General features: G+C 42.2%; 5 protein-coding genes across 5 annotated transcripts; 3 read left to right on the top strand and 2 right to left on the bottom strand.

Moving 5' to 3' along the window:
- Window positions 1–94: 94 nt before the first annotated feature.
- IL334_004743 (uncharacterized protein) lies at window positions 95–3,350 on the top strand (the record flags this gene model as incomplete). Its single annotated transcript, XM_062936459.1, has 14 exons — window positions 95–129; window positions 183–317; window positions 376–462; window positions 531–722; window positions 787–1,351; window positions 1,465–1,670; window positions 1,728–1,752; window positions 1,812–1,892; window positions 1,948–2,313; window positions 2,368–2,640; window positions 2,736–2,885; window positions 2,992–3,067; window positions 3,176–3,261; window positions 3,321–3,350. 14 exons carry the CDS (start codon window positions 95–97, stop codon window positions 3,348–3,350), a joined length of 2,307 nt encoding a protein of 768 aa, XP_062792510.1.
- Window positions 3,351–3,511: 161 nt separating this feature from the next.
- Window positions 3,512–6,410, bottom strand: IL334_004742 (uncharacterized protein; the record flags this gene model as incomplete). Its single annotated transcript, XM_062936458.1, has 10 exons — window positions 3,512–3,772; window positions 3,897–4,214; window positions 4,314–4,447; window positions 4,555–4,950; window positions 5,066–5,168; window positions 5,278–5,400; window positions 5,499–5,574; window positions 5,679–5,834; window positions 5,975–6,140; window positions 6,254–6,410. The coding sequence occupies 10 exons, from the start codon at window positions 6,408–6,410 to the stop codon at window positions 3,512–3,514; spliced, it is 1,890 nt and encodes a 629-aa protein (XP_062792509.1).
- A 408-nt stretch (window positions 6,411–6,818) lies between these two features.
- Window positions 6,819–7,286, top strand: IL334_004741 (uncharacterized protein; the record flags this gene model as incomplete). Its single annotated transcript, XM_062936457.1, has 3 exons — window positions 6,819–6,825; window positions 6,889–7,163; window positions 7,251–7,286. 3 exons carry the CDS (start codon window positions 6,819–6,821, stop codon window positions 7,284–7,286), a joined length of 318 nt encoding a protein of 105 aa, XP_062792508.1.
- Window positions 7,287–7,810: 524 nt separating this feature from the next.
- Window positions 7,811–8,945, bottom strand: IL334_004740 (40S ribosomal protein S17-A; the record flags this gene model as incomplete). Its single annotated transcript, XM_062936456.1, has 5 exons — window positions 7,811–7,994; window positions 8,077–8,167; window positions 8,327–8,397; window positions 8,655–8,737; window positions 8,943–8,945. 5 exons carry the CDS (start codon window positions 8,943–8,945, stop codon window positions 7,811–7,813), a joined length of 432 nt encoding a protein of 143 aa, XP_062792507.1.
- Window positions 8,946–9,504: 559 nt separating this feature from the next.
- IL334_004739 (uncharacterized protein) lies at window positions 9,505–11,491 on the top strand (the record flags this gene model as incomplete). The annotated part of the gene is made up of 7 exons (XM_062936455.1): window positions 9,505–9,542; window positions 9,635–10,390; window positions 10,450–10,536; window positions 10,654–10,744; window positions 10,802–10,948; window positions 11,020–11,202; window positions 11,303–11,491. The coding sequence occupies 7 exons, from the start codon at window positions 9,505–9,507 to the stop codon at window positions 11,489–11,491; spliced, it is 1,491 nt and encodes a 496-aa protein (XP_062792506.1).
- Window positions 11,492–11,517: the final 26 nt, after the last annotated feature.

The following is an 11,517-nucleotide window of genomic DNA, read 5'->3' as shown; positions in this document are numbered from 1 at the left end:
GATTCACTGGATATCGTTGTAATACATATCTGTCACATACATGAATATACCAGTCAGCTCCTCTTGAACAGAAGGGTGCAGATACGAGATTACGATGGATGAAGACGAAGTCGCGTCGATCCTTGGAGAGTAAGTCACGATTCTACGCCGACCTAAGATACAGCTTATCAAAATAAATATAGGTCCAGTGTGAATAACCCAACCTCCTCAAGGCCATCGGTACCTATCAGAGGAGAGAACAGAGAGTTTGATAGGTATTTTGATGGTACGACTACGGGATATGATCCTTCTGAAGTTGATTTTCAAGAGCTGAGAAGGTTAATTATATCTTACTTGTGAATACTACAACTACAACTGATGAATCAAACAATGTAGAGCTGCTTGGGCGACTTGGAGAATAAAACCTCCTGCTGCATTAACCGGCGGGAGCAGAGTTAACGATGAAGATGATGAGCTGGCCCGGTAAGAGAAACCAATCTCTACCTACCTTGCGTAGTAATACCATAGCTGAAGGTATCTTTATCGCTTAGCGCTCTTGCACTTTCTGCTCAAGAACACAATATCCGGCCCAACCCTCAGCAAACGACGACAGTCATCGATGACGATGATGACGACGATGCAGATCTCAAGCGCGCTATAGCTATGTCTCAAGAGGAATCTCGAGAACCTAAGAGAAGGCAGAGAGAAGATACTCCAGAAGACGAGAGAAGGATGTTAGCAGAGTAATTCATTTCGATGACCCCTTCTACTGCCCAAAAAAACTGATATCAACTTGACTTTTCATAGAGCTATGGCAGCTTCTTTGGCTGAAGCGGACTCGGCTCCATCGAACTCTTCTACAAATACCGTCATACCTCAATCCACTACCAGGAAATTCGCAACATCCTCTCTCGCGCCCTGCGTAGAAGCAAAGTCCCCTATTCCTTCCGCTGAGTCTACTTCGACGCCAGTCCTTCGCATCGGGGGACAAGTCATAGATCGCGCGCAGTTGGAGAAAGAAAGGAGAGAACGACAAGCAGCCAGGCAGGCTTCCGCTTCTGGTTCATCCACTCCGCTCACTCCAACAGTCGAACCTTCGACTGCGAACAGACTCTCTGCTGGCCCAGCCAGAATAGCTGGAATGATTTCAATCGCTTCTCCAAATCCCCCTCCAACAAGTAATGCTACTGCTGGTCCAAGTACGCCTAGATCTGCCCATACGACATCTATTCACCCACTTCAGTCTCCTGATCCCTTTCCTACCGATGCGGCGGGAGAGTACTATCTCAATGGCGAATTAAGACACTCCGCTTTGACCATTGGCGACCCAACAACAGAACGCACATTCTCGCCGCAGCAAGTCGTGGGCAAGGTAAGTTCACGCTTCATTTCGTCCATCTATGCTATCGTCTTTCCAGGCTCCATTATTGCGTCTTACGAAGTTGCAATACATTTACCGTCTCCTGCTTTTGGCTTGCCTTGTAGCATTCACAAATAGCTCTGATCATCATGTCATCATTCGTCATCGACGATCAATGGGTATTGGAACAAAATATCCTACCACCTCCAGAGGATGTACCGACCATTACCGTCCGTCCACATCCCAAGGATAAGCAGGAGTACAATGGAAAGATTGCACTTCAGCCCAACGGAGAGATGTGGGTGTACCCGAGGATGACTACAGGATTTGGGCGAGTTACTCATCTTTCCGTTCTTACATTGATGCTGATCATTGAGTATGATCCTAGGAGTGCACACATGAAGTATTTTTGGGTGAGAAACAGATAGCTTGAGGAAGTTACCATCTTCTGATTTTCTCTTTTGTTTGCTAGATCTTCTACAAAACTGGTCGATTGCGAGTTGTCGTGTCAACAGCTAACATGGTTCATTATGATTGGGATTGGATTGAGAACGTAAGCTATACTTTTGTCTCGCTTACTGTAAGTACTAGCTCACTCAACCTCTCAGACGATTTTCGTCCAAGATTTCTTGCCTCTCCCTTCTTCTCGTCCTTTACGGCCTGAGCACATGCCTCACGACTTTCCACTACAATTCTCTCGTTTGTTTACCCATACACGAGTCCACACTGCGCTTCGTCATTTACTTCACAACCATCCTAATGGATCTAAGATACCTTTTAAACCCGACGAAAATTTCGCAGATATGGGAAAATACGATTGGAGTAAAGTCAAAGTTCGAATAGTGATGAGTGTCCCTGGATATTATACCGGTCATGAAGAAATCAATAAATACGGTATCAGTAGATTGGGCAAGGTGTTGAATGAACAAGGTTGGATACCCAAGTCCGGAGAGAAGTTGGATGCTGAATTCCAAGTAAGCTGGCAGCGACCTTTTGTGTGATATGATTTTACTGACGTGATTGTACAGGGGTCGTCGTTGGGGACATACAGCTTGGAATGGTTTTCGAAATTTCACCATTTTATAACTGGTAAAACGTCCAATCAATTGATCAATCGGCCCAAACCCGTTTCTTGGCCAGATATCAGGATATTGTTCCCTACCCTGGCCAACGTGGAAGCATCACAACTTGGTAAAGGTGGAGGAGGCACGATGTTCTGTGGTAAAGCATTCAATAACACAACTAGAGACTTATTTAGAGATAGCAGGAGTAAGAGAGGAGGTATCTTGATGCATTCAAAAGTGAGTTAGTGTTTTATATGGAGACCTCGTATCACATGATATGTCATATGTACATGTACTGCGTATGACAGCAGACAGCTAATGAGAGATATCAGATGCTTATAGCTATTTTCGAACCTGAAAATAATCGTCTTGGAATAGAGAAATCGCCTTCGAAATTGGGAAAGCGAAAGGTAGAAGAGTTAGAGAGTGAAGTTGGAGGTTGGATATATGTCGGATCTCACAACTTCTCTCCTTCAGCTTGGGTAAGTAACTCCTATGAACTATCGATCAGGTTGTCGGATCGTATAAGAGTCGTCTACGATCACGAAAGACCATCGAGCTAATTGATCCGTGTTGACTCTTTCACAGGGAAATGTTGATGTAAAGAAGAATCCTCCGACACTGAATATCAAAAATTACGAAATAGGAATTGTTTTTCCTCTTGGTAAGTCCGACTGGCCGTTACCGTACTCATGAGGGACATTAACAGTCAGAAGGCGGATATCATTCGACAGTCCTTGATATTTGAGCTGATAATTACGATCTCGTGCAGATCGAGGCAACGCCAAAGCTATAGCTGATAAGGTGGCACCATACAAAAGACCCGCTATGAAATATACGGCAGGTGATGTTCCTTGGGTAAGTCGGGTGTACAATGGAAATGTCACTATTTCTGTTGTAGCTGATGAGAGCGATAGGATCAATATGCTCATCGAGAAAGGGAATAGCAAGCAAGTTACAAGTACCTATTATTTAGCCAAAAAGGCAAATCGATATTAGGTTATTTTGTGTTTGCATTTCGTATTTTGCTAAACTGATTTATGATCGTTTTTCATGTCTATGTAATATCTATATCATGTGTCATTCCTCATATTCCCTTTCCCTCTTTTCAAAACAATTTATTATTCTTCAACTGTGAATTGTTATTCCTCATCTTCTTCAAAAACCTACTAGCAGCTAATAATATAGCACAAGAAACGATCAGAGCACCGAAAGCGCCGAATGGGAAATAGCTCAATATTCCTCTCTTACTTGATGATCTTATTTTCGACGATGATAATGCAGCCAATTGTTTTGACGTTATTGAGTGACTTGATAAGACTGATTGGACTTTTATGAATATCGCTTCTATCAGAGGTTTTGTATCTTCCTATATATGTGAAGTGGGGTCGATGATCAGTAAGTGTTATTCCGATATTGTGATTGTCAAGGTATGGTTCAAGAGAAATGATGGCTTTGAGAATGAGTGAGAGATGGATGACGGTAAAACTTACAGCACCTTTCTTCAATCTACCACTTAAAGCATCAAAATCTAGTTTTAATCCGTCCAGAGATTTTTTTAATTTCCTTTCAGACTGTTCTAATCCTTCTAATTTGTTAGATAATTCATCTATATCTCTATTACCTGAAGTTGATTTCTTCTTAGCTTGTTTAGCTTCTTGTGTTATCTCATGTTCATGTTTGTATACTGGTGCGATGAAATCATCTTCGTTCATTGGGTTGGTCAATTTTTCGATTTTATGATTGATAACGTCCATTGCTGTTGTCAAAGCGAATTGATATGATACTAATGCTTCTGCTATTCTCGCGTCCTACAAATCGGCGAGGATAGTCAGCTTGTCATTTGGAGTATAATATTTGACATAAGAACTTGAGGGATAAGATATAAATGTGCTATATGGCCAACTCACAAAGGCAGCTTGAACTACAGGATCAGATGACGATTCACCTGATGCAGCCTTGGCAGCTATCGCCTCGGAAGAATCTCGGAACCTCCATGGTTTGTAAGGTTTGCCATTCTCATCTGGCATATTGAGGCATATGACTGAGGATTGGGGAAAGAGGATATTATCAGCCTAACCAGGTCGTATTTCAGATCTCGACTGAGATCAGAGAAAGTTGGAAACAAGAATAGATGAATGGAATACTCACTATGCTGTACTTCGCCATTGACGAACTCATCTTGGAAAGTACCTTTTGCACTACCTCTGTTAATCAAGAAAGCAGTCGGTTTGCCATTTTCAGGAGCTTTTGGACATCTAGGTCCATTCACACCTCTGAATTTCGAATTTTCATCAACTGTATTTCTCATTACAGTAAAACTAGTTGCTGATGAAACAACTATTCCATATCCGAAATGATCACCTTCTAAATGATTGTCAGTCACTGAAGCTGAATGTACTATTGATTCAGTGTCATCAGACCATGATGATGGACCAATCACAATTCCAACTTTGAAATATCGACCAAAAGCATGTAATTTATTGTGATGTACATTAACTAACATGTAATCTCCTTGCCATGGCGCATAATCCACCAAGTTGATTCCTGCATGCAAGTATGTTTTGAATCAGCGCTGTTCCTCCGTCGAAGTCGCCCTCATCTGTGCTATTCAAGCCCATCATGTACTCGATGAACAGTCAGAAAAGCCAACCCTACTCACCACCTAGAATCACCCTGGTTCTAGAGTATATATGGTTATTCCGCACGTCACTGCCCGCAGAACCAAATAACACGATCGCACCGTCCGTAGTATCATAGACGACCTATTGAGATAGAGTACGGAGTGTTAGTCAGCATGCTATCATAGGGACAACTCCCAGGATTTTTCGGACATAGAGTACGCCAGGCAGTATCAACGATGAATCGACTCACATTCCTCTCGACGATGGAATCTTTACATGCTAAACTGATACCATCTGCTCTTGGATTACCATAAGGAGGTTCTAATTCATTTTGTCCGTCGTAATCATCATCCCACTCCTCACCACATGGTCCCTATATGTGACATCGTCCTCGGTCAGCGCATTGTACTCCGCAAGACAGGGTATCGCAGAACGTTGTTCGAAGATAATATGAAAACTAGTTAAACGTACGATCTCGTTATCCACAATCTTACCAAATCTACATTGTTTTCTATCACCTTCTCGGAAATGTAATGCACTCCAGCCTCTATTACATTAGTGCCGAGATCAGCTTGTCGTATTCCAATGTGGATAAACAGTGGACCAGGGAAGCATTTTCGTAAAGGCAGATTAAAGGGATATGCGACATACCTAGGTTCGTATAATTTACAATCTTTTACAGTCTGATATTCTGCATTTCCAACTTCTATCAAAGCGTCACCTTTTGGTATACGGAGTAATTGTGGTCTATTACCATCTATTATAAGTGATCTAATCATGGCATATGAACATCCTTGACAATCGGCTCTATAATTGATGGAAAACCGAGAGTGATCAGTACGGGTACTCGGTAGTACATCGAGACTAGACAGTAAGTAGAGAAAGCGCAAGATCTATGATGCTAGTTGGAGGGACAGTGGGATTTAACATTGAGGCTTCGTACATACCTTATTGCAGCGGCCAGATTGACACCTTCAACAATTAACATTGCTCTATTTATCCCCTTTTCATTGTTTTCAGTTGTGATAGTTTGTCTTTCAGCTGTGAACAATATTGAAGAATTTAATCGATGCACTGAACCAGCACATAAAGTCACGGTAGCTCCTCTTCCTCCTGTAAAGTCTCTGATATCAGCTTCATCCTCAAGTCTATGGTCGCCCTCTTCGTCATTTCGTTGGTCATGAGATGGTGGTGAAAAGGACAGAATCCCTTCGTGAATCACTTACCTCCCGCTAAGGCTGAGTTTATAGCTACTTCCGTTCCAGACGGTATGCATGTCCGTTCAGTCTTGACTTTCGGTTTTTGCCCTTGCCCTTGTCCTTGTCCTTGAGCCGAGATAGCCAATAGATGTAATAGGAAAAATGCAAGTGAGGACAGTAACATGATTGCGATTCTTCCTCGCCGGTAAGGCTATTCTCGGTCGACGAGGTTTACACGATTGACGATTGCAAAGTGAAGATTATCGGCTAGATATACACAAGTGTTCCTAAAAGTAAAGCTTACAAGATATGCAACACAACTATGAATCCCTCATCTCATCTCATCTCATCTCATCTCGTTCTTCGTCTCGACGCGTTTTCTCGAGGATCATTTTTTATTTTAATTTATTGTTGTTGCTCGTTCTCTCTCCAGGAACACAATCGAATGGAAATGCCATAATAGGGAATTCCAACGGAAGCAAATTTATCTTTCAAAATCGTACAGACTGCCTGAAGGGTTACTTTGCAAAGCTGAAGTTATCTCACATCATTCCTTCATATCATACAACTTTCTATCAAGCATTAAGACAAGATGGCAGGTAAGCTTGCTTCTTACCCTTCTAGGTAGGACAGTATTAGCTGATTGAGCTGCTATGACAAAGGATCAAACGATGCGGGGCCTTCCAAAACGCCAGCTGTCACATCGGCTCAGGCTCAAACCAGAAAAGTCATCCCGGTACAACCAGCTAAAATCGCAAAGAATACTCGATTACCAGCTACGATGGTAACTTCAAGCGGAACGATCCAACCTTCTTCCAAAAAAAGTAATAAACAAATAACGAAGAAGAAGAGGATAAAGAGTGAAAAGGGCAAAGAGAGGGCTGTGGAGTTGAGTGAGAAACTCGGTAATAAAGTCAAAGAAAGGGAGGAGAAGAAAGTGAGTCAATCCATATTCCATATTCAAAGTGGAAAACATCCTTCGTTTCTACAAAGGAACTAGATGCTAATATGATGGTCGCTATAGGCAAAACGACAAAGGGCTAAGAAAGCTTGGGAGTAGGCGGAAGTAAAATATTGACTAGAAGTAGTAAGAGGTTGTCTCGCGAATCCTACGATGGACATCACAGAACGAAGCTCTTATATGCTGTTCGGAAGTCGGTGGTTTGAAGCGTGATCATATTCGATTAGAAATCAAAGGCGAGAATATTCTGTATCCCACATGTAACATAACATATTTATCGGCGACAAGCAAGTATACTGTACACAATATACGGTCGATTCAGTGCAAGAAGTCTTTGATTCTGCAACCCAGACAGATTGTACCACGTCAGAGTGCGTATGAGCAATGGAGAGCTCACTGACCGTTGGCTTTATATTGCTAACAGACAGCACAAGTCCAAGCCGGTACTTCAACAACGACATCCAATCAAATCTGCAGTCCAATCTCAGTTATCTCTGCTCATCTCGCCACATGTGCGAACCAAAACAAACATATGGAGGCAAGTCGTATCATCACCGTGATCCTACAGAAGAAGAACCGCTACATCATCCCACCTATTCTCTCTCTATCGTAGATAGTTTTCTCTAAGCTCGACCGGAACCAGGTACGAATCGAGTCTTTCTCTCTCTAGGAGCATTGGCGGAGACGGTGACGACGTTGACGTTGAGGTCATCGAAACCTAAAGATTTAAGAAGATCTTTGGTCTCGTTGTCAACTTCAAGAGGTGCATCGGCATTAGCAGCAAGGGCTGAAACGTCAGGAACGTATCTGTTCGATTTACAAATGATCAGTATATCGTCTTAACAACTTGTGATGACCCATCCGAGAGAAAGGTAAGTGTCAGACTCACTGATCCTTTCGCTCTCGCTCTTCCTCTTGCAATCTGAAAGAAATACCTCTGACAGGTCCCTTTTGGATTCGCTTCATCAAGTGGGTGGTGACTAAAACAGAGAGAATACTATCAGCTTGGTCCCCCATTATCTATCTGAACCCGTCCGTTGGATAGTAGTGGAACTGCTATGATTGCAGACAAAGGCAAAGATTGCCAGTAATCCCCTTCCACTCTCCAGTTGGACTACCCTGATAAAACTCATACTCACATCCAGCAACCTTGTTTCGGAGTCGCTTGGAAGGGACGGAAGCTACCTCATCGAGGAGTCTTTTGTTGGTGCTGCGGACGAGTAACGATGTATCAGCACAGACCCCGCATGTATTGTGTCCACATATATTGATGTCCTTCTCAATAACCCATATTCTCATATCTGGCATTCCTATATATATATCTTCCGTTGCTTGACCGTTCTAATATGACAGATACATCCATCTGTTCCATATGCGCATCCTCCCTTTTGATATGCTTTGATTTGCAAACTTCCTTCATCCTGACTTCCAATTCCAATTCCCTAGTAACAAAACAATTATACTCACTGGAAATCGAGAGTGAGTCGAGGGTAGTATTTCTCAATGAGAACTCGAGAAGCTCGCTTGACAGTCTTAGTCCTAACTCGACCCTATTATATCCAATACGCAATCCATCCATAAAAGACATCCAACATTGACAAAATCAGGTTGTGTGTGGTGTGTGGTAATGATTTAATGATTTGACATTTATAGCGATAGCGAATTGACAGCGATGAGCGAGAGGAATTGGCAAGCAGGGAATCAACTAGGTCAGTATAGGTTCTTCTACACCGTCAACGATGAAGGGGCACACACCATTTTGTATTGATTGGCTGTAAAAGGTTAGCTAAACGAAGAAGAAGATCCTATCTTTTCAATGATATTTTGATGATGGTTGAATCTGCAATTCGCACAACGCCAGGGGTCGCAGAGTGAGAGAGAGCCTTTGCCCAGAGTGACAGTTAGTGAGCAGCAATGCAACAATGCAGCAATGCAGCCCGTACGGTGGAGTGAGAATTAACAGCGGAAGCTATGGTGAGAGTCTGAAGGCTACAGTGAAAAAGGAGAATCGGAGAAATGCCACAGACAAGCACGGTAAGATCAGCTGTGGCAGTTAAATGTCCATTAGGGCACGATCGGTGTTTGTCTTATCACCGATGTTACCGTCAGGCAAATTCAAGGAGAGGCGAGTTCGGCTTTGTCCGATTAAAGCATATGCCTCCACCTGAGAATCAATCGCGATGAGGTATATGATGACGGAACAAAGGAAGGATGAGTGAGATGTTGAGGGCGGATTGGTGTTTATTCCTTTCATGGTGCCGTCCTTCAGATAACAAGTTCGACAACGACCATCACACACATGACAAGTCAAGGGAAAATGAAGATACCACCATCACCACCTCCAGACGCAGTCAAGTCAGTCTTTTATCTCCCTGTTCTTATATGATCTTCTCCCTCACCTCCTGCAAATGAACCAAAATAAAAGCTAATCTGAATGCTTGTTTCAGATTCTGCGAATTTGTCACTGCTTCTCCTACACCATTCCATGCAGTATCCAATTTATCTACTCGATTATTATCAAGTGGATTCAAACCAATATTAGAACGATCACCAGATTTATCATTATTCAAACCTGGTTCCAAATTATTCTACACTCGTAATCAATCTTCTCTCGTAGCTTTCACCTTGCCTTCAAATGTGACTAAAGAGACTGCTATATCATTTGCTGTGGGACATTTAGATTCCCCTTGTCTGAAACTCAGACCTATATCGAAAAAATCGAAAGCTGGTTATTTGCAAGTTGGAGTTGAATTGTATGGTGGTGGAATTTGGGCTTCTTGGTTTGATCGCGATTTATCTATAGCAGGAAGAGTTATAGTTGCCAACAACTCCAATTCCAAATCTTTGAATGGTCCTGGTTATATTTCAAAATTAGTCAAGATCGATAGACCTTTATTGAGGATACCAACATTAGCTATTCATTTAGATAGAACGATTAATGAAGCCTTTAAATTCAATAAAGAGACTGAATTCTTACCTATATCAGGTTTAGTAGCAGATCAACTGAACAGTAATAGTAACAATAACGACGATGGAACAAATAGATCAGGTAGAGGCACTCCACAAGCTTTCAGTGGAAATGCAACTCCTGTAGAAAGGGAAGAAGACATCTCGAGAATGGAAGAAAAACATCATCCGTTATTATTAGCTGTATTGGCGGATGAACTAGGATGTGAAGTTGCTGATATTCAAGATTTCGAATTGCGAGTCTTCTTTAGCTTGACTCTGATCATGGAAGAAAAGCTGATAGTAAAGGTACCAGATCCCTTTTCGATACTCAACCTTCCACAGTCGGTGGATTGTCAAACGAGTTTGTCTTTAGTCCAAGATGTGATAATCTGATGACATCGTGAGTACAATCAGTTGCCAAACACGCGCCATGTATACATCTCTACCTTCCTGGTCTACTAGCTCTCAATGCCAGTCATGTAGTGATCCATGAGTAAATGCTAATGAATTGTCTTAGATTTTGTTCCATTGAGGGTTTGTGCGAAGCCGTTGACTCCTCTTCGAGCGACAACAATATCCGATGCGTAATCCTCTTCGATAATGAAGAAGTAAGTGGATATGTTGATCAACGAATAAGTAAATTTATACCTCTCATTGTCGAATAGGTCGGAAGTGTCTCGCATCACGGAGCCGAATCAAACCTACTTCCGTCGTTCGTAGAACGCATAGTCTCTTTGCCAGATTACGAGAAGATAGGCTACCATAATATCTTGGCAAACAGTTTCTTGGTTTCAGCAGATATGGGTCATGCTGTAGGTCCCTTCCCATCTATCTGATGCAACTCACATGGTGATCAGCTGATTGATATGATCTTTTCGAAAAGGTAAACCCCAATTACGAAAACAGATATGAACCTAACCATGCACCTAGAATCAACGGGGGAGTAGTCATCAAGACAAATGCGAATCAACGATACACTTCAAATGCTCAAACTACATTTTTATTGAGAAGAGTAGCTAAGAAAGCTGGTGTACCCGTACAAGAATTTGAGATACGAAATGATTCAGTGAGTTGTTACCCCGTCCTTTCATCCGTGTACTCATCCGACAAAATACTCTTCACTATCACGTCAAACATATGCTGAGATGCATCCATTGATAATGTAGACATGCGGTTCGACTGTTGGACCTCATCTTTCCACGCATGTGAGAACAGTCGACATCGGTTTAGCCCAGCTGTCAATGCACTCAATTAGGGAAACTGCAGGCTCGAAAGACGTTAGATATTATATTGATTTCTTTAAAACTTATTTCGATTGTCTGAGGGAATTCGATATGGATCTGAAAATTGATTAGAGGTAACACTGAAACCTGGAGTCATG

The sequence above is a fragment of the Kwoniella shivajii genome, chromosome 6 (assembly GCF_035658355.1).
Source record: "Kwoniella shivajii chromosome 6, complete sequence".
Classification (NCBI taxonomy): Eukaryota; Fungi; Basidiomycota; class Tremellomycetes; order Tremellales; family Cryptococcaceae; genus Kwoniella; species Kwoniella shivajii.
This window is presented reverse-complemented; position numbering and strand designations above follow the sequence as displayed.